Below are 25,703 nucleotides of genomic sequence, written 5' to 3'. Positions count from 1 at the left end.
AGGCACTTTAGACCCTGGCAGTACTTTTCTATTGGAGTTGCCTTCCACTCAATGTACATCTCTGCCTGCCTGCCGCTACCACCACCACCACCACCACTCAGTGGTCATGGCAGGCCCTGGGTTTGGGAATGGTGCCTTCTTAGACTACATTGCACCAGGAGTTTTACTCTTCACGGTGCCCACATTTATTCTCCCATGAGCTTCCTGCTATAAGTCTTTCTATTTCCTAAGGGGAGTGGGCTTGTTGCATGCGAGTTAACAATAAAGGCTATTAATTTTAAAGTATAATGTATTTTAAATATTTAAAAACTTGTGTTGATGTGAAATTGTGTGTGTTACAAACTGCATTGCACTGTGAGTGATCTCCAACATAAGAAAGGTGGACAATCAGTGTTGAAATAAACAACACAGTTGATGCCCAAAGCCACACAATTCATCCTTGGCCAGAGAAGCATCAGTCCTCGTACAACTCCAAACCAGGCCCTCTCTGCTCTGATTCCCATGCAAACCTCCCTCCACTAAAGCAAAGTTGTTCTGGTTCCCCACTCTGCAGAAAACATCAGTGCCAACTCAAGATGTCCCTGAGGGCCAGGCGGACAGGATGCCAGTTGAGATGACTCCCAAAGGAGAAGCAGTTGCCGCCGCCACCAATCAGAAAAATCTCCTCTCTATCTGGCATGAAGACACTGCTGTGGTTGTGTAACATCAGAGGCCACTCCAAGGCTGCCTGAAAGGAAAGAGGGATGGGTGAGCATGGCAAGGAGGGCAAACTGGCCCAGAGATGGTGGACAGAAAATACCAGGCTCTCCAGGCAAACAGTCCAAAGGGAAAGGATCTTTTCTCCCCCAAGCCAAAGGGAAACGCTTTTGGGACCCTACAGGGAAAGAAAGGCAGCATAAAAATGTTTTGAACAAATAAAGAAAGTTATGAGCATAGCATTGGAGGAAATGTTAGCATTGTTGGGGTGTGGCGGAGCAAAGAAGAATTGGTTTTTATATGCTGCTTTTCTCTACCAAAGGGAGTCTCAAAGCAGCTTACAATCACCTTCCCTTCCCTCTCTCCCTGTGAAGGAGGTGGGGCTGAGAGAGCCCTGATATCACTGCTCGGTCAGAACAGCTTTATCCGTTCTGTGGTGAGCTCAAGGTCACCCAGCTGGCTGCATGTGGGGAAGGAGCGGGGAATCAAACCTAGTTCACCAGATTAGAAGTCTGCACTCCTAAACCACTACACCAAAGCCCACCCCAGCCTACTTTAGGATCCAGCCAAGAGTCCTTTGACTGTACAAAGACAAAGATCTGAAGAACTGTGCCTGAAATCCTCCACAGACCCCACTCCACACAGCTGCTACTTACCGCCTCGATGCCATATTCTGCGGTGATCCCTGTTGCCAGATCAATCACGGCCACACCAGGCACCCAAGGAGCCTGAAACCAGACTCCCCCCACCAGCAGCAGCTTCCCCTGGTGCACATGGGCTGTGTGTGAGTACCTGAGACACAAGGTGCAGACAGGGACAAGAAGCACATCTCACCTGGGTTTCCCTCCCAATATGGTTACCTTCCCCCCACTCAGAAGACAGAATGGCCACAGCCTCATGGGGAAGACAAGGAACACTGAGAAGAAACAGCTGCCTCAGACACCGATCTCTCACCTAGGTGTAAGCGGGGGACAGGTCTCAACAGGGCACCACTGGAAGCCAGTCTCTGTTGGTTTCAGATACAGGATGCTGCCCAGGGCCCGTTCAGTTGCATCCAGACCACCGGCAATGAGAGCACCGCCTGCCCAGCTAGAGGCACTGTGAGAATGGCGGCCAACAGGCAAAGGGCCCTCCACAGGAATCTGAGCAGGTGGAAGAGAGGGGAAAAGTGCAATGGAAGCCTTAGCCTCACTTCCCTAGGGGGAAGTCAGCAGCAGCAGCTGGGGGTATGTGCCAGTGAACCAAATACTCCAGAGGCAGCCAAAAGACCTCCTTCCAAGGAGCTGCTGGCCCCATCAGGTGAACTTCAGAGTCAGCAGAACGACAGAGAGAGATGGAGGGCAGGCCCCTAGCACTGGCCTTGTCAGCAGCCTCTAATGATCACTACCAATAAGGAAGAGTATCTGCCTAACCCCATACCTGTCGGCAATGGAGCTCCTTCATGTGCAGGAAGTACCAGTCTGCCCAAACTGACTGCCCAGAGCCACAGCCACCATAAACAAACAGGTAGCTCTCACCTAAAGGACAGCAAAAATGCAGCATGATGGAGTCGTTAGAATGAGAGCACAGATGCAGACATGTTCCACCCAATCTTGTAACTGTCTCCCGATATGTGCCAGCCACATGTCTCCACACCTACTGTTCCTGACCATTATTATGCCAGCATGTCATGACTCCGCCTACTCAGTTAGACAGTTGGTTTCTCGTCATTATTCTCTCCTGCAGTTCACAGTGACATTCTCTACCACTTGAGCCTTTCAGCTGGAGATGTTGGGGAATGAACTTAATGCAAAGCAGGGCCCTACTACGGAGCCACAGCCCTGCCCTAAACGAAGCTTCCTCCTACTGAGTCAGGCCACTGATCTACCAAGGTCCGCGTTGTCTCCACTGACTGCTGATGGCTTTCCAGAGTCTCAGGCAGAGGACTTGCAGGCATCTATTCCAATGGTTCCCAACCTTCTGGAGCCTGTGGGCACACCCCAACCAATTACTGTGAGTCTTCTGTGCTTATGAACAAGGGTATTATTGGGGGAGGGAGGTTCAACTGCCCTCCATGGCTCCATTCACTTTATTTATATCCCTTCCCCTAATAAGCAAAGAGCAACATGTATGAGTATTTTAAATGGTGACCTGCCATGTATTTACTAGATCCAGGCTGACATTGGTGAGATATAAATATGCAAAACACCTCTTGACCATTAAGCCCTTCCTCCAAATGGCAAAGGAGTTACTTTTACCTTGATGCTCAACTTCTGTGGCTGTATGTCTCCAGCGTGGCAAAGCCAGGTTCTCAACAGGAGGCAGGCGAGTGAGCTCCATGACCAGGCTGCTCGGGGGGCTTGAGAAGCAGTCTGCTCCCAGCTTCCTCAAACAACAAACCTCCAAAGCAGGGCTTTCTGGAGACAGGCGTCCCCCCACCACCACAGCCCAGCCTGCCTGCAGAAAGGTCAAGGTGTGGAAAAGTCGTCCATCTGTAAGGAGAAAGCTCAGGTTTCAGGCAGGTCACTGTGGCACCTCCAGTGGGGCAACGAGGTCCCGTCCACAGTAAGAGTATAGGACCCAGGAACAGCCATTTCCCTGCAGTCACATGCTTCTTTTCTGATTTGCAGGGACACCCCAAGTTCTGACCCTGAGGCCATTAGGGTCTTTCTTTCCATACCCAATAGTTCACCGATGGCCAGGAGGCCCAGGAGGCCACCACCCTCCCCCCTCTCATTTCTCATCACACCTTCTGTGTTTTTCCTCCCTCCCCCACCTCTGGGACTCTGCCTTCCCATCAGCTCCTCTCACACAGGCATCTTGGGAAGGGGCTCTCTCAGAGCTCGATAGCAGGGAGCCAGGCCAGGGGCAGGTGGCATGGGCAGAAGAGATGGCATTGTGCCAGCTGAACTCCCACTTCAGTAGGTCAAATCCATAGCAGCCCCTGATGAAAGACTATCTCTGAGAGAAACCAAGGAAGGTCATGTGCCATACCAGTAGCACCACTGAACCCCCCTCCCCAGCTTACCCCAGTCTCCCCCAGACTCAGCCAGGTAGACCTCGCCATTTGTCCATTTGTCTCCACGCTTGATCAGGGCATGCATATCAGTCAGGCGGCAGTGACGCCCTCCATTGTCGCCGAAACCTCCTGTGGTAAGGATCACATCTTCTGTAATGCGCACGGAGCGGTGGCCATATCGTCTTAGGCCAGTGACTCCTGCATCTGCAGCACAGGCCAAGGTCGTCACTGTCCCAGCAAAGCCTGGGAATGCTGAAAGCAGAAGAGAAGCAGCTGGTCACGGGATGGCTTGTGTAGACATCTTCCCCCCACCATCACTTTGCCTCAGTCTGTTGTGCCCCCCCCCCGCCCCGTGCTCCCATTCACACTCAAAAGCCACTGCCACATTGCTCTTCCAGGGGCCATTTTGAAGTAGACTGGCCAGGCACTACGTGCCACCAAAAAGCAGCATGTGGAAGGTTTCCAAGCAGTGCCCAACCATGTACAGGCTTCTTTCACTCCAGAGAATAATGATCTCCCTGCAAATCAGTTCCATGCAGCTCAGCCATTTATGTTTTTAGAAAAGAAATTTCATCTGTCACAGCCAAAAACATGCATTGACTCTGTCAGCATGGCAGGACAGTAGACATGACATGTTCTTTCTACACATTCTCATTTGACTCCTTCATCCACCTCATATTTCCACTAATGCTGATTCTGCAGAGAAGTGTGTTAGCCTTAACTCTTCTGGCTGGATCTCAATCACTCCTTCACACATTCCTGCACAGGCTTGTCCCTTGGATAAAGTCCACAGAAAGGACAGGGATATCTATAGCCCACTAAATTCCTTTTTGCCATGTTTCTGATATATCCCCTATCACTAAATTAGCTCCCACGAAGATAGTCGCAAACAGTAGCCATGTGGGTCTAAAACATTACAGCTAGATGCCAGGCCAGGAGCACCTAAGAGACTGAGCTTTTGAGAGTCAATGCTCCCTTCTTCTAATATCAACTCAGAAAGAAGGCTGTCCTCTTAAAATCTTACTCTCAGGCTGGTGCTGGTCTGTAAGGTGCTGTCATGAAATTGGCTTTGCATCATGAACACTTAGTTCCACAGCATAAACATCATCTACGAGATTCAAGTTTGACTACTCATCAAGTTTGCAGATGACACCAAATTGGGAGGACTGGCAAATACTCCAGAAGATACAGACAGAGTTCAACGAGATCTGAACACAATGGAAAAATGGGCAAATGAGAACAAGATGCAATTTAATAAAGATAAGTGTAAAGTTCTGCATCTGGGTCAGAAAAATGAAAAGCATGCCTATTGGATGGGGGATACACTTCTAGGTAACACTGTGTGTGAACGAGACCTTGGGGTACTTGTGGATTGTAAACTAAACATGAGCAGGCAGTGTGATGCAGCGGTAAAAAATGCGAATGCCATTTTGGGCTGTATCAACAGGAACATCACATCAAAATCACAAGATGTCATAGTCCCATTGTATACGGCACTGGTCAGACCACACCTGGAGTACTGTGTGCAGTTCTGGAGGCCTCACTTCAAGAAGGACGTAGATAAAATTGAAAGGGTACAGAGGAGAGCGACGAAGATGATCTGGGGCCAAGGGACCAAGCCCTATGAAGATAGGTTGAGGGACTTGGGAATGTTCAGCCTGGAGAAAAGGAGGTTGAGAGGGGACATGATAGCCCTCTTTAAGTATTTGAAAGGTTGTCACTTGGAGGAGGGCAGGATGCTGTTTCTGTTGGCTGCAGAGGAGAGGACACGCAGTAATGGGTTTAAACTTCAAATACAACGATATAGGCTAGATATCAGGAAAACAATTTTCACAGTCAGAGTAGTTCAGCAGTGGAATAGGCTGTCTAAGGAGGTGGTGAGCTCCCCCTCACTGGCAGTCTTCAAGCAAAGGTTGAATACACACTTTTCTTGGATGCTTTAGGATGCTTTGGGCTGATCCTGCGTTGAGCAGGGGGTTGGACTAGATGGCCTGTATGGCCCCTTCCAACTCTATGATTCTATGATCTATATGTTTTGACATCACCAAATAGACTACACAGAAGGTTCAAGGAGGTGGCAGGTTACAATGGATGAGCGATAGGGTTGTGAGTGTCCTGCACAGTGCAGGGGGTTGGACTAGATGACCCAGGAGATCCCTTCCAACTCTATTATTCTGATTCTATGATTCTAACTAAATCAACTATATCTTATGCAGCCAACAATGTCAAAACATACCCAAGTACAATTCAGATAATGAATTGTTACTGGCCAAAATTTTTAAAAATTCCGCATTCGATGGGGGCATCACACTCGTGATCACACAGCAAACCTGCGTTGGATTTTGGAAACATAATGGAAATATCAGAAGGATGTCTACATCTGCTTTATTGACTACAAGAAAACTTCTGATTGTGTGGATCACAACAAACTTTGGGAAGCCCTGCAAAATCTGGGAATGCCAGTGCATTTGATCAAACTGATGCAGTCGCTCTACGCAAACTAAGAAGCCATTGTACGTACACCATTTGATGACACTAACTGGTTCAAAATATAGAAAGGAGTGCACCAAGGTTGTATTCTTTCCCCCTTCCTGTTTAACTTGCATGCCAAGATCATTATGAAAGTGATGGAACCCAAAGAATCAAACACTGGAATTAAGATTGGAAGAAGGAATATAAATTATCTTCCGTATGCTGATGATGCTACCCTCCTGTCATTAACAGTGCCTAGAACAGCCGATTACAAAGGTCAATTAAGTAAGTAAGAAATTTGGCCTTTTCTTAAACACTAAAAAGATAAAAATAATGAGCATTGCAAAAAACAGACATATCACAATATCAATTGATGGTGAAAAGATCGAGTGCATTCCAGGATTCATTTTTCTTTGTTCACAAACTGATGTGAGTAGCGATTACAGTATGGAAATAAAATGTAGAATCGCTCTGGGTCAGTCATAGAATCATAGAATCATAGAGTTGGAAGGGGCCATACAGGCCATCTAGTCCAACCCCCTGCTCAACGCAGGATCAGCCCTAAGCATCCTAAAGCATCCAAGAAAAGTGTGTATCCAACCTTTGCTTGAAGACTGCCAGTGAGGGGGAGCTCACCACCTCCTTAGGCAGCCTATTCCACTGCTGAACTACTCTGACTGTGAAACTTTTTTCCTTATATCAAGCCTGTATCATTGTACTTGAAGTTTAAACCCATTACTGCGTGTCCTCTCCTCTGCAGCCAACAGAAACAGCATCCTGCCCTCCTCCAAGTGACAACCTTTCAAATACTTAAAGAGGGCTATCATGTCCCCTCTCAACCTCCTTTTCTCCAGGCTGAACATTCCCAAGTCCCTCAACCTATCTTCATAGGGCTTGGTCCCTTGGCCCCAGATCATCTTCGTCGCTCTCCCCTGTACCCTTTCAATTTTATCTACGTCCTTCTTGAAGTGAGGCCTCCAGAACTGCACACAGTACTCCAGGTGTGGTCTGACCAGTGCCGTATACAATGGGACTATGACATCTTGTGATTTTGATGTGATGCCCCTGTTGATACAGCCCAAAATGGCATTCGCCTTTTTTACCGCTGCATCACACTGCCTGCCTATGTTTAGTTTACAATCCACAAGTACCCCAAGGTCTCGTTCACACACAGTGTTACCTAGAAGCGTATCCCCCATCCAGTAGGCATGCTTTTCATTTTTCTGACCCAGATACAGAACTTTACACTTATCTTTATTAAATTACATATTGTTCTCATTTGCCCATTTTTCCATTGTGTTCAGATCTCGTTGAACTCTGTCTCTATCTTCCGGAGTATTTGCCTGTCCTCCCAATTTGGTGTCATCTGCAAACTTGATGAGTAGTCCCTCCACCTCCTCATCTAGATCATTAATAAATATGTTAAAAAGTACCGGGCCGAGCACCGAGCCCTGGGGTACCCCGCTACTCAACTCTCTCCAGTCTGATGAAACACCATTGACAACAACTCTTTGAGTGCGGTTCTCTAACCAATTCCCTATCCACTTAACTATCTGAAAATCCAGATTGCAGTCCTTCAACTTATCCATCAGAACATCATGGGGAACCTTGTCAAAAGCTTTACTAAAATCCAAGTAAATGACATCAACCGAATCCAAGTAAATGACATCAAATCCAAGTAAATGACATCAACCCTCCATGCACCTCCCTAGGGTAAGAATAGAAAGGAATTCAACAGGCCATTTCTTGGTCTTCTTTCACCATTTCTTCAGCCCACACAATTGTTTGCGGTCACATAAGCATAAGAAAAAACTACCACACAGCCAGCCTTCTGCTGGGCAAGGAACAATGAGTTAGTTGGCTCCAATGGAGCTCATGTGAAATGGTGCCTGGAGGCAGCAGCTCCTGCCAAGCACAGGTTCCAGGGCATAGGGCTTCCAAGAAAGAAGAAGAGTTGTTTTTTTTATACCCCGCTGTGAGGTAGGTGGGGCTGAAAGAGCTCTGATAGAACTGCTCTGTGAGAACAGCTCTCAAAGAACTATGACTAAGCCAAGGTCACCCAGGTGGTTGTATGTGGAGGAGTAGGGAATAGGTCACGGCTCTCCACCCTCTTAACCATTATACCAAGCCAGATAAAACAATCGGAATAATTCCTTGTCAGGCAGCATGTTATCTGGCTCTTTGAAGCCTGTGCAGAAGGGAAAGCAGAGTTTTTGGGGAAAACGATGGTGCAGAAGGGTTGGAACAGGAAGGACAAGAGGCTTCTTCACTGCCAAATAAGATAGATGTAAACATCCTGTTATGACTTCCCAGTTTGGTGTAATGGTTAAGAGTTCGGACTTCTAATCTGGCATGCCAGGTTCGATTCTGCGCTGCCCCACATGCAACCAGCTGGGTGACCTTGGGCTCGCCACGGCACTGGTAAAACTGTTCTGACCGGGCAGTGATATCAGGGCTCTCTCAGCCTCACCCACCCCACAGGGGGCCTGTTGTGGGGAGAGGAATGGGAAGGCGACTGTAAGCCGCTTTGAGCCTCCTTCAGGTAGGGAAAAGCAGCATATAGAAACTAACTCTTCTTCTTCTTCTTCCATTTCTTCCTCAACTGAAGTGGGACACCAGAGTTTGCCAAAGGTCCCAGAAAATCTTGGGCTGCCAGAGTTCTCAGCCAGTAAAAGGTAAGATCCCCCCACCCACAAACACACACAAGCATGCGCACAGTGACATGCATGTGGAGATGTCATCACTCAACCACTCTCAGCCTCACCAACCCAATGGAGCAGCAGGAGGTTATGACACCTTTTGCTTCCATGCTGGGAATTGCAGAAGCCCGACACAACTCTCCTTTCAATGCTACCAGGATGAAATAGTGGGAACATTTCAAGTGCCATTCCTGTCAAAACAGAGGGGAGGGGAAAATGGGACCATTATATCGCCTTTTGCTCCCTCAACCAAATTTTCACCACCACAAGCAAGTCATTTGGTTGCATGTTTCCATGACTCCCCCCACTCCTCGCCCTGGGCTACAATAAACCCTCTCACTGTACAAAGCACACCATCTGCAGGTGACCCTGAACTGGACATGTGGTGGCAACAGCATGAGGGTGCCTATTACACAAATGGAAGGGTGTGCAACCAACTGGAGAGGGAAGCACTGCCAGTAAAATGAAGGCTCCAGCAGGGTACCAGCTTGGCACACCTCTTCTATCAAGGATGGCTCAGTGGGAAAGCTCCCCCACATTCTTCATCAGACCCATCAAAAGCAGTTGAGAATTCCCATACTCTGCCCTGTGGCACCACTGGAAAAAGGCAAAAGCAGGAGTCCCTCTCACGCAGAGCTCCTCTTCCAGCAGAGCTTAAGGCCCACATAGCAGACACTCAGCTGGTGATACTTGAATCTAAGGTCTGTATGCAGAATTTTTTGGCATCACTACCCACTCTGCAACCCACACACCAACTAGGTTATCCAAGAAGCTCCCTGTCTGCCCAGCTTCACAGCTAAAACATCTTCTGAGTTTTGGAGCCATCTAGCTGCCAGGACAGAAGGCAGCCACAGGAAAGGCAAGCAAGCAAGGACTAGTTGGCCAGCCACAGCTTCACTGCTCCTCCCTCCTGAAGCACTTGCTGCATTAACTACCACAGCTCCTGTAGTCACACATGTATGGTCACGCCTCCCCTGAAATCTGCAACGGCCCTGAAGCCCAACCTCAGCTGCATCAGGGAAGTCCTGGATCACCTCAAACTCATCAAAGGGCTCCAAGGCCTGGATCCTCCGTTGCTCGGCTCTAGAGACAAAGTGGTCGTAGAACTCCTTCATGTCAATGGCATGACATTCTGCCCAGCCCTGCAAAGAGAAAAGCAGGGCTCTAAACATTGACTGCAGCTACTAGAACTGGCTGCAGGAAGTAAGTCTGCATGTCACTGAGGATTGCAGCTGGAAAGCCTAAATGAAAGGTTTTCTGTTCCCCCGCACCAATCAAGGGAAAATGAACAGCCATGCTTTCACTTTGCCCCTGGATGAGCTTCTATAGCTGTTTTCTTTGCTGTCTAACGTGAGGGTTTGAAATCCCCCATTCCAACCAATTAGATTTACATAGGAGACAGAACAGCAAAAGATACACAACCACTGTTATGAAATAATCTTAAAGGACTTTCTTTGAATAGTAAAGAAAAGAAAGAATAAAAGGCCTGCCTTTCGTGAAGAAATTTTGGGAAATAATGTCTTCTTTAATAAAGTCTATAGATGGAGGAAAAGTTTCCACTGTTTATAAAATGAAATGAAAGAAAAACAGGAAGTCCTGTTCAAGGGGGTGGTGGGTTACAGTGGATGAGCGATAGGGCCGTGAGTGTCCTGCATAGTGTACGGTGTAGGCCTAGATGACCCCAGGAAGTCCCTTCCAACTCTATGAATCTGTAATTCCTACATTCTGAGTAGGAGTCTATTGGCATTGGTCTTGGTGCCATTCTGAAAATGGCTTTAAGGAAAAAAAGGCTCTGACACCTTCCAAGAATTTCCAGTGCTGAGGAAAGCCAAAAGATCTGAGAGTAACAGCAGACTTCCTTTTATAACAAAGAAAACTATGCTACAAGGGCAGCTCAATCTGTGAGGGATCCATCACATGCACCTTGGGACAAAAACCTCTCAGCTGCAGTATAGGCTAATACAGGTGCTGAATTAGTCGAAACTGAAGATCTTGGGGGGTCATGGGAGACAGCTCAATGAAAGTGTCACCCTGGTGTGCTGCAGCAGTAAAAAAGACAGACTCTGTTAGAATTTATTAAGAATGGGATTGAGAATAAAAAAGCTGATATTATAAATACCCCTGTATAGCTCCATGGTGCCCTCAGCTAAGGCTAGAAAAGAATTACGACTTCATGGGCTAATCTTGGTTTTCTGAAGTAAGACATTCCATGTTAAACCACCCAGATGGCGATCTTGATCTATTCCTCAAAGCATGAAATAGTTGCTGGGAATCCTTTGTTCTTGAGCTTTATCTCAGTAAAAGAGTATACATATTCTATAATATTGGAAAGGACAAGACACAAATCCTAAATTCTACAAATCAGCTGCAATAGCACTTGCAGTTCTCATTGTTTTAGGTGGTGACCTTGTATTGATTTTGCAGTATGAGCAACAAGAGTTTCAGGGTAAGAGCTTTTGAGAGTCAAACTTCTGTTCTTCACATACTTGAGGAACAGCAATGGCTAAAAAATTATGCCCCGAAAATCCGCTGGTTATTAAGGTGCCATTGAACTCGAATCTAGCTTGCTAGGCAAGTAAGTCTAGAAAGCCCTTTTCCTGGGTCAAAATTTGTTCTGTCTTGTCTGTGATCAAACCTGACTTATATAATTTCATAGAATTGGACTAGAGGCCATCTAGTCCAGCCCCCTGCTCAATGCAGGATCAGCCTAAAGCATCCAGGATAAGTATCTGTCCAGCAGCTGCTTAGAGGCCGCCAGTATTGGGGGGGGGAGGGGGGAGCTCATCATCTCCTTAGGCAGCCCATTCCACTGCTGAACTACTCTGACTGTGGACATTTTTTCCCTGATATCTGGCCGGTATGGTTACATCCATTACTGCAGGTTCTATCCTCTGCTGCCAACAGGAACTGCTCACTGCCCTCCAAGTGCAACCTTTCAAATATTTAACAAGAACAATTTTGTCCCCTCTCTACTTCCTCTTCTCCAGGTTCCATATCTGGGGCCAAGGGACCAAGCCCTATGAAGATAGGTTGAGGGACTTGGGAATGTTCAGCCTGGAGAAAAGGAGATTGAGAGGGGACACCTCTTTAAGGAGGTGGTGAGCTCCCCCTCTATGATTCTATGATATTCCCAAGTACCTCAGGCTTTCCTCTTAGAGCTTAATTCCCAGGCCCCAGAGCATCCTCGTCACTCTCCTCTGCGCCCTTTCAATTCTGTCCACATCCTTTTGGGAAGATGCATGCTACAATTTTTCCTCTCACATTCCGCCTATCCTGGGAAGCAATTCTGAGGCTATGTTTGACATTCTGTGGTGGACTGGGCACCGGTTGAGGTTGCAGGCCCAGGGCACCTTCCTCCATGAAATGTTGTACACACGATGGCAATAGATTTCACCCTACGTCTATTCACTGATTTTGTTAGTGTTGAAACTTTGCTCACTGTTTCAGTTGAAATGTTCAAACCCTACGACTAAATACTATCATCTCTTCTGAATGTGGCACCCTCTTTGGTCCCCCTGCTTCTCCTGAACTTCAAGAGCCCTGCACCAACCTTCTGCACAAACCGCATCTGCTGGGCCCGGAGGTCAGGGTACTGGGTCAAGGAGCACAGCTGCACATGGCACCGTCTGAAATGGTTCTGCATAACTTGTCCAAAAGGATCGTCAGGATGGATCTGCTCATAGAGGACGAACCATGCCTGAGAGAAATGCCTGGATGCCCAGTGAATCAGAGCATCTGATCTGGAAGATGCCGTTAGGGGAAGAAAGATACAGCATCATCTACAGCCCCTAAAATCTAAAAAATGTAGCAGTAACAGTTGCAACAACAAAGAGCAACAGTAAATCTAGAACACTTCTATCAGGCACAAATGAAGATAACCAGATATAGCATACCTTATTTTACTTATTTAAAATATTTTATTCTGTCTTTCCACCCAATCATCAAGGTCCATAAGGCAGCTACATATTTAAATATAAATAAATATTAAAATACTGTTAAAATACGGTGGGATTAGCAGGTCCCTATCCGAGCAGTGTCAGGGCTGGGTGGGGAGCCGGTGATCCGTGCCGGAGGGGGGTCAGGAGCCTGGAGGAGTTTGGATCTTGGCTGGCTGGCGGAGTGATCCTCTTTTGTCTGCCACTGATGCAAGAGGGTAGACAAGATCAGCACAGCAAGTGGCAGAAGGGGCTTTTTAGATGTCTCCCACCCCGGCTCTTGGACTTGCCATCAGCAGAGGAGTGACTGCACCAGACCATCGACTGCCTGGCTACTGAAGGAGGAGGGAACGTCAGACAAAGAGGCTGGTAGCTGGGGTGACCATCGCCATCTAGTGGTGACTGATAGAATCGCCAGGAAGACCCTCTCTGCTGCCATGTGGTGGCAGAGCATTTTTCTGATTGGTTACAACTAAATAAAATCAGAGTTCAGCAGCACCTTTAAGATTAACAAAAATTTATTCAAGGTGTGAGCTTTTGAGTGCAAGCACTCTTCCTTTTTCTCTTCTACAGGACTCTGATTTTATTGTGCTACTTCAAACCAACATGGCTACTCATTTGAATCCATTCTGGTAACAACTAAGACTCCGACAACTGAGAGCACGTGGAGAAAGCTGCTGGGGAGTGCTGCTGCTGCTGCAGCTGCTGACCAGGTGAGGCTATTGTGGTGCTGAGTGAGGTGATTGCTGGGTGATTGCTGGGAGGATTAAAAAGGGCTGCTCCTGCCAGAGGCGCGAGCTCTTAGCCTGGGGTTCTTGGCCTTGCAATTAGAATCATCAGTAGATTATATTTCCATAGTAGTTGCACTGCCTACAAGCTACAATGGACCTCCAGGACACCTATCCCATCATCTGCAGTGAGTGTGACATGATTGCCTTCCTCCCTGAAGACAAGATGGACTACATCTGCCCCAAGTGTAAGCTGGTAAGACTTATGGAGGAAAGGATTAGGGTCTTAGAAGAGAGGATTATTACTCTGACACAAATTAAGAAAGGGGAGGAGTTCATAGACCGGAGCTGTGCAACTCGGAATAAAGAGGATACAGCCAGTCTTGAAGAGGATAAGGGGATTGACCTCATTACGGAACCTCTGCAGACAGTGACCATGTCCTCATAGAATTCCTTTTGAGATGGGGAGCCAAAGAAGCTTGTAGCCAGACGTGGATGTTGGATTTTCATAGGGCAAACTTTAATAAACTCAGAGACATGATGAGTGTCATACCATGGATGAGAATGCTGGAAGGGAAGGGAGCATGTGAAGGGTGGGCGCTACTCAAGAGCTATTGCATGCTCAATCAATGACTATCCCAGAAAGACGAAAACAATGCAGGAGCAATAAGAAGCCTATTTGGATGAACAGAGAACTTCAAGAGGAACTAAGAAAGAAAAGGGAGATGTTCAGGAAATGGAGGAAAGGACAGAGCTCTAAAGAAGAGTACGTACAGGTTACTAGGCACTGTAGATCAATCATCAGAAAGACCAAAGCTGAGAGTGAGCTAAGATTGGCTAGGGAAGCCCACTGTAACAAGAAAAGATTTTTCAGTTATGTGAGGAGCAAACATAAAGTAAAGGAGGCAATAGGCCCACTGTGCGGATGGACAAACTCTAACGGAAGATGCAGAGAAAGTGTCAGGATCAGTGCCTGCTCTCTGCCATGATTTGTCTACAAGCATCTTGCCTGTATTTCCCTGTTCTTTTCCTTGGTTTCCATGTAACCCAAGCCTGTTCTCTGTTCCCATGTTATCATGCTTTTTAGGGTCCGCTCTGAATTGTTTGTGCTTTGATCTCTGCCTGCTTGCTCTGCATATTGTAACAGCAACAGTGTATCTTGTCACTGGCGCAGGCCAGTCCAAGGACGTGCGAATTTTAGCACCTCTGGCAGGAAGCCAGGCAGGAAGGACAGAGCTCTAAAGAAGAGTACCTACAGGTTACTAGGCACTGTAGATCAATTATCAGAAAGGCCACAGCTGAGAGTGAGCTAAGATTGGCCAGGGAAGCCCATTGTAACAAGAAAAGATTTTTCAGTTATGTGAGAAGCAAACGTAAAGTAAAGGAGGCAATAGGCCCACTGTTGGGTGCGGATGGACAAACTCTAACAGAGGATGCAGAGAAAGCAGAAAGGCTTAGTGCCTATTTTACATCTGTTTTTTTCCCACAGGTCAAAGGGTTTAGGCACATCTAGAGATGGCAGTAGCCAAGAGATAGTGTCTGGGTGGCAGGTTAACATGGATAGAGAGGTTGTTGAGAGGCATTTAGCTGCACTGGATGAGTTCAAATCCCCTGGTCCGGATGAAATGCACCCGAGAGTGCTCAAAGAACTTTCCAGAGAACTTGCACAACCCTTGTCCATCATCTTCGGAACCTCTTTAAGGACTGGAGATGTCCCGGAGGACTGGAAGAGAGCAAACGTTATTCCTATCTTCAAAAAAGGGAGGAAGGATGACCCGGGAAACTACAGACCAGTAAGTCTGACCTCTGTTGTGGGGAAGATAATGGAGCAGAAATTAAAGTGAGCAATCTGCAAACATCTGGAGGACAATTTGGTGATCCAAGGAAGTCAGTATGGATTTGTCTCCAACAGGTCCTGCCAGACCAACCTGGTTTCCTTTTTTGACCAAGTAACAGGTTTGCTGGATCGGGGCAATTCGGTTGGTCATTTACTTGGATTTTAGTAAAGCTTTTGACAAGGTTCCCCATGATGTTCTGATGGGTAAGTTGAAGGACTGCAATCTGGATTTTCAGATAGTTAAGTGGATAGGGACTTGGTTAGAGAACCGCACTCAAAGAGTTGTTGTCAATGGTGTTACATCAGACTGGAGAGAAGTGAGTAGCGGGGTACCTCAGGGCTCGGTGCTCGGCCCGGTACTTTTTAACATATTTATTAATGATCTAGATGAGGGGGTGGAGGGACTACTCATCAAGTTTGCAGATGACACCAAATTGGGAGGACTGGCAAATACTCCGGAAGATACAGACAGAGTTCAACGAGATCTGAACACAATGGAAAAATGGGCAAATGAGAACAAGATGCAATTTAATAAAGATAAGTGTAAAGTTCTGCATCTGGGTCAGAAAAATGAAAAGCATGCCTATTGGATGGGGGATACGCTTCTAGGTAACACTGTGTGTGAACGAGACCTTGGGGTACTTGTGGATTGTAAACTAAACATGAGCAGGCAGTGTGATGCAGCGGTAAAAAATGCGAATGCCATTTTGGGCTGTATCAACAGGGGCATCGCATAAAATCACAAGATGTCATAGTCCCATTGTATACGAACTGGTCAGACCACACCTGGAGTACTGTGTGCAGTTCTGGAGGCCTCACTTCAAGAAGGACGTAGATAAAATTGAAAGGGTACAGAGGAGAGCGACGAAAATGATCTGGGGCCAAGGGACCAAGCCCTATGAAGATAGGTTGAGGGACTTGGGAATGTTCAGCCTGGAGAAAAGGAGGTTGAGAGGGGACATGATAGCCCTCTTTAAGTATTTGAAAGGTTGTCACTTGGAGGAGGGCAGGATGCTGTTTCCATTGGCTGCAGAGGGGAGGACACGCAGTAATGGGTTTAAACTACAACGATATAGGCTTGATATCAGGAAAAAAAATTTCACAGTCAGAGTAGTTCAGCAGTGGAATAGGCTGCCTAAGGAGGTGGTGAGCTCCCCCTCACTGGCAGTCTTCAAGCTAAGGTTGGATACACACTTTTCTTGGATCCTTTGGGCTGATCCTGCATTGAGCAGGGGGTTGGACTAGATGGCCTGTATGGCCCCATCCAACTCTATGATTCTAAGACAGTGGTTTTCATCCTTCCTAATGCCGCAAACCCTTAATACAGATCCTCATGTTATGGGGACCCCCAACAATGAAATTATTTTCATTGCTACTTCATAACTGTAATTTTGCTACTGTTGTGAATCATTATGTAAATATCTGATATGCAGGATGTATTTTAATTGTTACATATTGAACATAATTAAAGCACAGTGATTAATAACAAAAACAATATGTAATTATATATTGTGAAATATTGCTTCGAAAGATCAACATGGCTACTCCTCTAAAATGTCACTGTGGAAGTTAAGGTACCATCATGCTCTCCTGATAGAATCATTTGTATTAAGACAATTCTATATGCTCAGACATAGCATACCTCAGACATAGCATACATACAGGTTAAGAATGTGAATTAGGGAATGCATGTTTTAAATATTCACGTTGACTATTAACCCTAAATTTCCTTCTGGTATCTCCTGTTTGGTGATGCAAATTTGAGCCACAGACAAAAGTGGGACAAAAGTGTCAGAATTTGGGTCTCTGTGACTCTATTATTTTATATCCCAATTGCAAGATATAGGCACCATGTTTGAGGGGCCACAAAAGTCAGTTCCACACAAACTGACTTTTATTCCAGGCATCAGCATAATAACTTTCCTTATAGGATGCAGTAATGGCAGAAAGCAAAAAGGAACTAAATAGCCTAAAGAGGAGAGTGCAAAAGCTGGCTTGAAACTCAACATCAAGAAAACTAAGACCATGGCATCCGGCCCTCTCAATTCCTGGCAAACAGATGGGGAAGAAATGGTGGTAGTGACAGATTTTATTTTCCTGGGCTCCAAGATCACTGCAGATGGGGACTGCTGCAAAGAAATTAAAAGACGCTTGCTCCTGGGGAGGATGACTGGCAGTTTTATTCTCTATTTGTATTTCAATTATGACTAGCACAGAAGCTGCCTTTTAAAGATAAATATATGCAAGGTAAAAAGGTAAAGGTAAAGGTATCCCCTGTGCAAGCACCGGGTCATGTCTGACCCTTGGGGTGACGCCCTCCAGCGGACTCAATACGGGGCGGTTTGCCAGTGCCTTCCCCAGTCATTACCGTTTATCCCCCAGCAAGCTGGGTACTCATTTTACCGACCTCGGAAGGATGGAAGGCTGAGTCAACCTTGAGCCGGCTGCTGGGATTGAACTCCCAGCCTCATGGGCAGACAGCTTCAGACAACATTTCTGCTGCCTTACCTCCCTGCGCCACAAGAGGCTCATATATGCAAGGTAGAAAGTAGATTAAGGAATTTTTTCTCTCTCTCTCCTATAAAGGACTTGAACTTGGGGCACGTAGTGGAGCTGATGGGCAGTAGTTTCAGGATAAACAAAAGGAAATACTTGTTTATGTAATGAATTATTAAGATGTGGAATAGCCCACTCTGTATCTCTTTTCATGGTACTTTTCTGTAGCTCCCAAACCCATGAAGAACACAGAGAAGTTCTGGTTTACTTCCCTTCTGATGCAGAGCAGCACCATGCTCTTTCGGGGCATTCATGAGAGTAGAGTAACTTGACCCCGTAGTTGCAGGAAAGCATATCTCACAACACCCATTTGCCCTTTAAATACACAGCCATTATTCAACAAAGTTGGACCATTCAAACAGACATATGTACCAAAAAAACAAGGTGAACGCCATACCTTTCAACTTCCATATATGTAAGTACCACTTCTGCCAGCAGCAGTGTGGGCACTTGGGGGTTTAGGCCAGCACAGCACAAAGCTTCCTCCAGCTTAGGAAGCTCTGCAAGATCCACTCCCAGGAGTCTGTAATCTTCTGCTGCAAAGTGAACAACTCCTAGGAAAAAGAGATCACAGCATTATCAGCCTTCATAATAGGAACTACGTAACTAAGCTCAAGACACTGTCCGGGGTTCTCATTACTAGATGTCTGTCGCTACAGGAGCAAACAGCTCAGGAAAAAGTTGTGTTCCCCTGGGTGAGCAAAGCAGCCATTTGATTATGGACTTCCCATGCCATTCTGTAACATCCCACACATACATCCTGGGACCTCGGAAGCTAAGACACTCCAGATCCAGGCTCCATTCTCACCATTCTGATCCCAATCCACACAAAGTGGAAATCCCAGGATGCTCTGGCAGCAACTTCAGTGGTAGGCAGGGGTGCTTTGGTCCTGGTAATGCCAGCCCTTCCTTCCTTGGGGTCCCCGCAGGCACCCAGCCCCCAGCATGGCCACCGTACCAGACTCCTGCTCCCGAGTTCTGTGTCCGACCATGGCAGCCAACTCCTCCTGCGATGCAATCAGGGCTGCTTTGTGGGCCGCCACGTCTGGGAAGTCGACCTCCAGAAAGATAGCCTTCTCCAGGAGGCCCTGGTCCTTCAGGCAGAAGTACAGGGAGTCCAGGCCCGCACCCAAGGAGAGCACCTGCAAGGTGAGGCAGCCCGGCACCAGCGTCACAGCCCGCCCCAAGGCGCACCCGGCCCCGCCCTCCCTTCCGCCGGCGGCTCACCTGCCTGCGCTGCGAGCCTCCGGGGGCTTTTCGTAGGAAGGCGGCCGCGCAGTGGCCCACCGCTCGGGCCCGGATGTAGTAGCCCCTGCAGAGGCGGAGAAGGAAAAGCGAGGCGTTGGCAGCGACGGGCCTCCGCAGCTGCTCCCGCGGGCCGGCCCCTCGCCCCCGTCGGGTGACTCACCGGTGGATGGCTGGCGCCCGGCGGCCGGCCCGGGGCACGAGGCGCCGGACGAAGCGGTCCTCCGTGTAGCCCAGCTGGGCGGCCGACCTCTTGCTGGCGCCGCTGCTGCCCCCGGTGCCCCGCGCCTGCCCCGCACAGACAGACAGACAGAGGGAGGGAGAAGGGGGGTCAGCGAGGGGGAAGGGGGGAGGGGGAGGGGCGCCGGCCTTCCCCCCGCCCCGACTCACCGCCGCATCCCGAGAGCGCCGCTTGTCCCTGTCCATGAGGAAAGGCCCGGGCGGAAGTGACCGGCCTCATGTGCACAGGGGGCCGCCATAGAGACGAAGTCTCGCGAGAACAGCCGAGCCCGGAGGAGGCAGCGGAAGTCGAGTGCGCCTGCGCGCCGCGGCCGCGACTAGGCTGAAGCCTCGGCTGCTTCTGGCGTCCCGGCTATCGGCTTCCGAGGGAGGCAGGGCCGCTGGACCCCAGAGCTGCTCCTCTGCCGGACGGCGGGCGCCCCGCTCTCTAGGGATCTCCCAGCCGGCTACAGGCCCCGGCCCGGCTTTTCCCCCATTCAGGCGGAAGGGAGTCGAGAGAATGACGCAACAGTGCCATTAATCCCGATGCCATCCTGGCAGGAGCGGAAGGCATCCCTGAGTGTAAGACAAGACGTAAGAATGTTATGTGCCAACAAAAATGTTCTCGGGCATTATCGAGTGGCATCTTGTTCTCCTTTGCCATAGAATTGGGCCATCCATGCCATCGAGTTCAATGTAGGATCAACCTAAAGCATCCATGATAGCATATTCAGATCTCGTTGAACTCTATATATTCCGGGGTGTTAGCTACTCCTCCCAATTTGGTGTCAGCTGCAAATTTCATCTGGAGTCCCTCCAGCCCCTCATCCGGAGCACTGAAAAAAATGTTGAGTAGTCCCATACTTAGTACCAAGCCACATGACATCCCTTATTCACCTACCTCCAACATGATAAAATACCCTTGGCAACTACAACCTACCATCCAAAAATCCAGTCTGCATTCTTCCAATTTATTTTTGTTTATTTATTATATTTATATACTGCCCTCCTCGGAGGCTTAGGGCGGTTTACATTGAACTTATGAACCATACATGAAACAATCTGCATTAATAACCATACAATAATATTAATAACCCACCTTCAAGGATCGCTGCATTGCCGTGGCAAGGAGGCTTACGTAGCTCAGTGAAGCTATGAGCTATGCCGTGCAGTGCCACCCAAGATGGACAGGTCATAACTGAGAGTTCTGGCAAAAGGTGATCCACTGGAGAAGGAAATGGCACACCACTCCAGTAACTTTGCCATGAAAACCCAATGGACAAGTTCAAAACGCAAAATGATATGACGCCGGAAGATGAGCCCCTCAGGTTGGAATGTGTCCAATATGCTACTGGGGATGAGCAGACGGCTAGTACAAGGAGCACCAGAATGAATGAATGACTGGGCCAAAGCCGAAAGGACGCTCAGTTGTGGAAGTAACTGGTGGCGAAAAGGCAGTCTGATGCTGTAAAGATTTTTATTCCATAGGAACCTGGAATGTCAGATCCATGAATCAAGGCAAGTTGGACGTGGTCAAACAAGACATGACAAGACTGAACATCGACATTTTAGGAATCAGTGAACTAAAATGGACAGGAATGGGTGAATTTAATTCAGATGATCATCAGGTAAAGTACTGTGGACAAGAATCTCGCAGAAGAAATGGAGTAGCCTGAGCCTCCGGGGAGGGCGGTATATAAATATAATAAATAAATAAATAAATAAAGAGATAAATAAATAAATAATCAATAGAATAGGAAAAGCAGTCTTGGGATACAATCCCCAAAATGACAGAATGATCTCAGTTCAAATCCAAGGCAAACCATTCAACATCAGAGTAATCCAGGTCTATGCCCCAACCACTGCTGCTGAAGAGGATGAAGAGGATGAGCCTCCGGGGAGGGCGGTATAGAAGTATGATATGATAAATAAAGTTGACCAGTTCTATGAAGCCCTGCAACACCTTCTAGAAGCGACACCAAAAAATGATGTGCTTATCATCATGGGGGATTGGAATGCTAAAGTAGGAAGCCAAAAGATAACCGGGATAACAGGAAAGTTTGGCCTTGGAGTACAAAATGAAGCAGGGCACAGGCTGGTAGAATTTTGTCAAGAGAATACAATGGTCATAGCAAACACACTTTTCCAACAACCCAAGAGACAACACTACACATGGACATCACCAGAAGGTCAACACAGAAATCAGATTGACTATGTGCTCTGCAGCCAAAGATGGAGAAGTTCTATACAGTCAGTAAAAACAAGACCAGGAGCTGATTGTGGTTCAGATCATCAGCTTCTTGTTGCAAAATTTAGGCTTAAATTGAAGAAAGTAGGGAAAAGCACTAGGCCACTCAGGTATGAACTAAATAATATCCTTGACGAATATACAGTAGAGGTGACAAATAGATTTAATAGACAAGAGTTGGTGGATGAGGTGAAGGAGGTGGGGACCCTAGGGGGAAGTGACCATGTCCTCATAGAATTCCTTTTGAGATGGGGAGCCAAGGAAGACGTGGATGTTGGATTTTCATAGGGAAAACTTTAATAAACTCAAAGACATGATGAGTGTCATACCATGGACGAGAATGCTGGAAGGGAAGGGAGCATGTGAAGGGTGGGCGCTACTCAAACAAGAGCTATTGCATGCTCAATCAATGACTATCCCAGAAAGACGAAAACACTGCAGGAGCTCTAAGAAGCCTATTTTGATTAACAGAGAACTTCAAGAGGAACTAAGAAAGAAAAGGAAAATGTTCAGGAAATGGAGGGAAGGACAGAGCTCTAAAGAAGAGTACCTACAGGTTACTAGGCACTGTAGATCAATCATCAGAAAGGCCAAAGCTGAGAATGAGCTAAGATTGGCCAGGGAAGCCCATTGTAACAAAAAAAGATTTTTCAGTTATGTGAGGAGCAAACGTAAAGTAAAGGAGGCAATAGGCCCACTGTTGGGTGCAGATGGACAAACTCTAACGAAAGATGCAGAGAAAGCAGAAAGGCTTAGTGCCTATTTTACATCAGTTTTTTCCCACAGGTCAAAGTGTTTAGGCACATTGAAGTGAGGCCTCCAGAACTGCACACAGAACTCCAGGTGTGGTCTGACCAGTGCCGTATACAATGTTCAGCCTGGAGAAAAGGAGGTTGAGAGGGGACATGATAGCCCTCTTTAAGTATTTGAAAGGTTGTCACTTGGAGGAGGGCAGGATGCTGTTTCTGCTGGCTGCAGAGGAGAGGACACGCAGTAATGGGTTTAAACTTCAAGTACAACGATATAGGCTAGATATCAGGAAAAAGTTTTTCACAGTCAGAGTAGTTCAGCAGTGGAATAGGCTGCCTAAGGAGGTGGTGAGCTCCCCCTCACTGGAAGTCTTCAAGCAAAGGTTGGATACACACTTTTCTTGGATGCTTTAGGATGCTTAGGGCTAATCCTGCGTTGAGCAGGGGGTTGGACTAGATGGCCTGTATGGCCCCTTCCAATTCTATGATTCTATGACCGGCGGCGGGGTGTTTATTCCCGCCGCTGCCGCCGCCACCGCATTCCCCGCCCATGTTCCTCTTCCTCCTCCTCCTCCTCCACGGTGGGGCTGTGCGGGATCTCCATCTCTTCGGCGTGTTCTTCCCTTTCTGCTCCCTCTGTCACTGCCTCCTCCATCATTTCTGGTTGGCCGTCGGTGTGTGCGCCGTCCAACCCGGCCCCCCCGGGGGACCGCTCACCAGTTGCGTGGCAGGGCTGCCGGTTGCCGCTGGGGAAGGAGCTTCCACCCTCCTTGTTCTCCCCCCGCTGCCCACATGGCCCACGTGTGGTCCGCTGCCGCCGCCTCCACCACCTGATTGCCCGCGTCCCCCGCCCGCCGGCCCTCCTCCCTCAGTACCCTCCCCTGGTGTGGTTCGAGCCCCTCTTTGTCCTGTCCCTCAGTTCCTTTCCCCTGGCCGACTTCGGTTGGGGAGGAGTCCTCGGACGGGCGTGTCAGCCCTCGTCCCCCGGCTGCGCCTGCGCTAGTCCCGCTGGGGATCGGCTGCCGCTGTCCTCCGGGCTTCGCCGCCATCTCCGCTCGCTCTCCTTTCGGCTGGAAGACAGGGGGACAAGGCATGATCAGCAGGACGGGTGGCACTGCAGGTAATGGTAAATTTCCTGCATTCCGCAGTAGGTTGGACTAGATTACCTTGGAGATCCCTCCAAGTCTGCATTCTGTTATGAATTTTCTTGTACGCCAGAGGGTTAGGGTGAGGGTGACGGTTGGGGTTGGGGTTAGGGTTGAAGTCCAGTTGCACAGCTTACCTACAGCTCCTCCTCTCCCCTTCCCTGCCTATGTCTGTGCATCCCTCATGCCCCTTATCCATTGTCTGCCTTTATACCAGCCTCTCTCTCTGCACCGTTCAGTAACTCTTGTGGCACTTTCCCTGCCCCAGACCCTGTGTCCATGCCATCTTTCCTTGCTCTGTACAGATGTGGCAGGGAAAAGTGGGCAAGGAGCTGTGGAGTGCAGCAGTGGTGGCTTAATGTATTATGTGGAGTTGTGCTCCTGCTCATTGCAGCATGCCATTCCAACAGCACAACTTTCTTGACCATTGAGAAACCGCAGGACTGGGGCAATCATGCGGAATATGTTTGGGAAGCATAGTTGTATACTCACCCCCTGGGGCCACTCCCTTTCCCACCCTCTCCAGGCCCATCAGTGGTCATTTTAGAAGGGGGGAGGGGGGTATGGTCATATCACCCAATATATATATGTGAAATCCTGGTTGAGAAAGCCTAGCATGTCAGAATTAGCACAACATAATCAGAGTCCTGTGGCACCTGTAAGACCTTTACGACCAATGGACTCTGATTTTGTTGTGCTGCTTCAGACAGATCAACACGGCTACCCACTTGAATCATATCAGAATTAGGAAATCCTAGTCGTTGCACAGGAATCCGTGTTAGGTGTTGGGAGTCTGTACCTGGTTTGCCACGTGCTGACGTATGCAAAGTAATTAGCCCTATGGGATTGCAAGGGGAATTGCTCTTCCTTCTTGGGTGGAGCCTCTTTTCAGGCTGCTTCTCATTTTGCAAAGCCTCAGGCTGGGAGTTGCAGCTGATTGCTGGCCTCTTAATTGCTTGTTCCCCTCTGAACGAGTCAGGCTTTGGAGAGGAGCCTGTGGGCCAGGGCTTGGCTGAGTGTCTGGGCTATCCTGACCAACACCAGGACTTTGGAAGGACAGCCTTTTGCAAATGCAAAATATTCTCAGCTTTCTGCTCTCTGTAGCAGTGATAAATTTGGTGAGTAGGGGAAGGGGGAGGGCTTGCTCTATGTGAGTGTGTGCAGGGGGGGTGGTATGGTTGGATGGCATACGGCAGTCAGGTCAGGGGGGAAATGCTGCTGGTGCTTGGAGGGAGTGCTCATGTGCAAGTGGGGTGTGATTGCCTGAAGAGTTGCTATTGTGGCCTGGATGCCTCTGAACTCCCACTGATGTGTGCTGTGCTCTCCTATGCAGGGCTCACACAACCCTCTCTTGCATCCATTGTCACCTGGAAGCCCTTTGAACATTCACAGAATCAGCTTCTCCATCAGATGGCTATCCAGCCTCTGCTTAAAAATGTCCAAAGACGGAGAAGCCACCCCCTCCCGTGGAAGCCTGTTTCCCAGAGAAAACACTCGTGATGTGCACTTGAGTGTGTCGGGGAGAAAGTTTCCCCTTTCTACAGCTCTCCTTTCCCTTAGCAAAACTGTAACTGTTCTTACGTTTGTTTTTATGGCAGAATGTTTTTTAAAAACCCTTTTTGTTTTATTTTGGACTGAGAATACCAATGGAGAGTAGAAGGGGATGTTGGTGTTTGATACTTGTTAGCAGTCACTTCCATTTTTTAATAGTGGCCTTTTAAAACACTTTTTTGGGGTGAGTTATTTATTATTATTTTGCTGCTTGAAACATATGAAAACTGCAATGTTTACTATTTTGTCCTGGTGCCTTGACATTTGTTTTAAAAACATGAGTTTGTTTGAGGTTATAGTTTTAGTATTAGCTTGGCTACGGCAAGCCACCTTGCACAAGCTTTTGTTAGAAAGGCAATGCTGTGCGTGTTGCTTAGAGTAGTGAAAAGGATGCTTCAATTGGCTTGGCCATATCAACAATCTCTTTAAAAAGAACCCGGCTAGTCATGCATTCTGAGTTTAGTGCAGACATCTGAAAGTCTACTTGCATGAGAAGGTTGCCCAGGGGTTAGGAATGTCTCACTTGGCAGAGCCAAATTCCATATTTTTGCCTAACAAGTACACTGAATGTAACACTGGAGTGTTTTTACGCTCTGTGTGTGTCGTCACTCTTGTTCCCAATCTC

General features: G+C 47.9%; 1 protein-coding gene across 3 annotated transcripts; it reads right to left on the bottom strand.

Moving 5' to 3' along the window:
• Positions 1-271: 271 nt before the first annotated feature.
• LCMT2 (leucine carboxyl methyltransferase 2) lies at positions 272-19,646 on the bottom strand. Of its 3 annotated transcripts, none has more exons than XM_077341006.1 (14): positions 19,557-19,646; positions 19,330-19,454; positions 19,149-19,233; positions 18,880-19,063; positions 18,319-18,475; positions 12,416-12,605; positions 9,870-10,007; positions 8,963-9,056; positions 3,704-3,946; positions 2,934-3,167; positions 2,116-2,213; positions 1,651-1,838; positions 1,353-1,488; positions 272-727 (listed from the first exon to the last, which is right to left on the bottom strand). In XM_077341006.1, the coding sequence occupies exons 1-14, from the start codon at positions 19,590-19,592 to the stop codon at positions 560-562; spliced, it is 2,076 nt and encodes a 691-aa protein (XP_077197121.1). In that variant the 5' UTR covers positions 19,593-19,646; the 3' UTR covers positions 272-559. The 3 variants fall into 3 exon arrangements, with proteins under 3 accessions (XP_077197121.1, XP_077197123.1, XP_077197122.1); XM_077341008.1 differs by having other exon boundaries at positions 3,740-3,946; XM_077341007.1 differs by having other exon boundaries at positions 9,900-10,007.
• Positions 19,647-25,703: the final 6,057 nt, after the last annotated feature.

The sequence above is a fragment of the Paroedura picta genome, chromosome 6 (genome assembly GCF_049243985.1).
Source record: "Paroedura picta isolate Pp20150507F chromosome 6, Ppicta_v3.0, whole genome shotgun sequence".
Classification (NCBI taxonomy): Eukaryota; Metazoa; Chordata; class Lepidosauria; order Squamata; family Gekkonidae; genus Paroedura; species Paroedura picta.
Note: the sequence above shows the minus strand (reverse complement) of the source record. Positions and strands in the feature narration are given on the sequence as shown.

What these genes read in the sequence shown, in the direction of transcription:
- LCMT2 (XM_077341006.1), bottom strand. Translation starts at nt 19,592, where the DNA reads ATGGACAGGGACAAGCGGCGCTCTCGGGATGCGGCG. An exon ending in GAGGCTCGCAGCGCAGGCAG is followed by an intron (nt 19,064 to 19,148) that starts GTGAGCCGCCGG and finishes CTCACCTTGCAG; the next exon opens with GTGCTCTCCTTGGGTGCGGG. An exon ending in ACATATATGGAAGTTGAAAG is followed by an intron (nt 12,606 to 18,318) that starts GTATGGCGTTCA and finishes GGCATCTTCCAG; the next exon opens with ATCAGATGCTCTGATTCACT.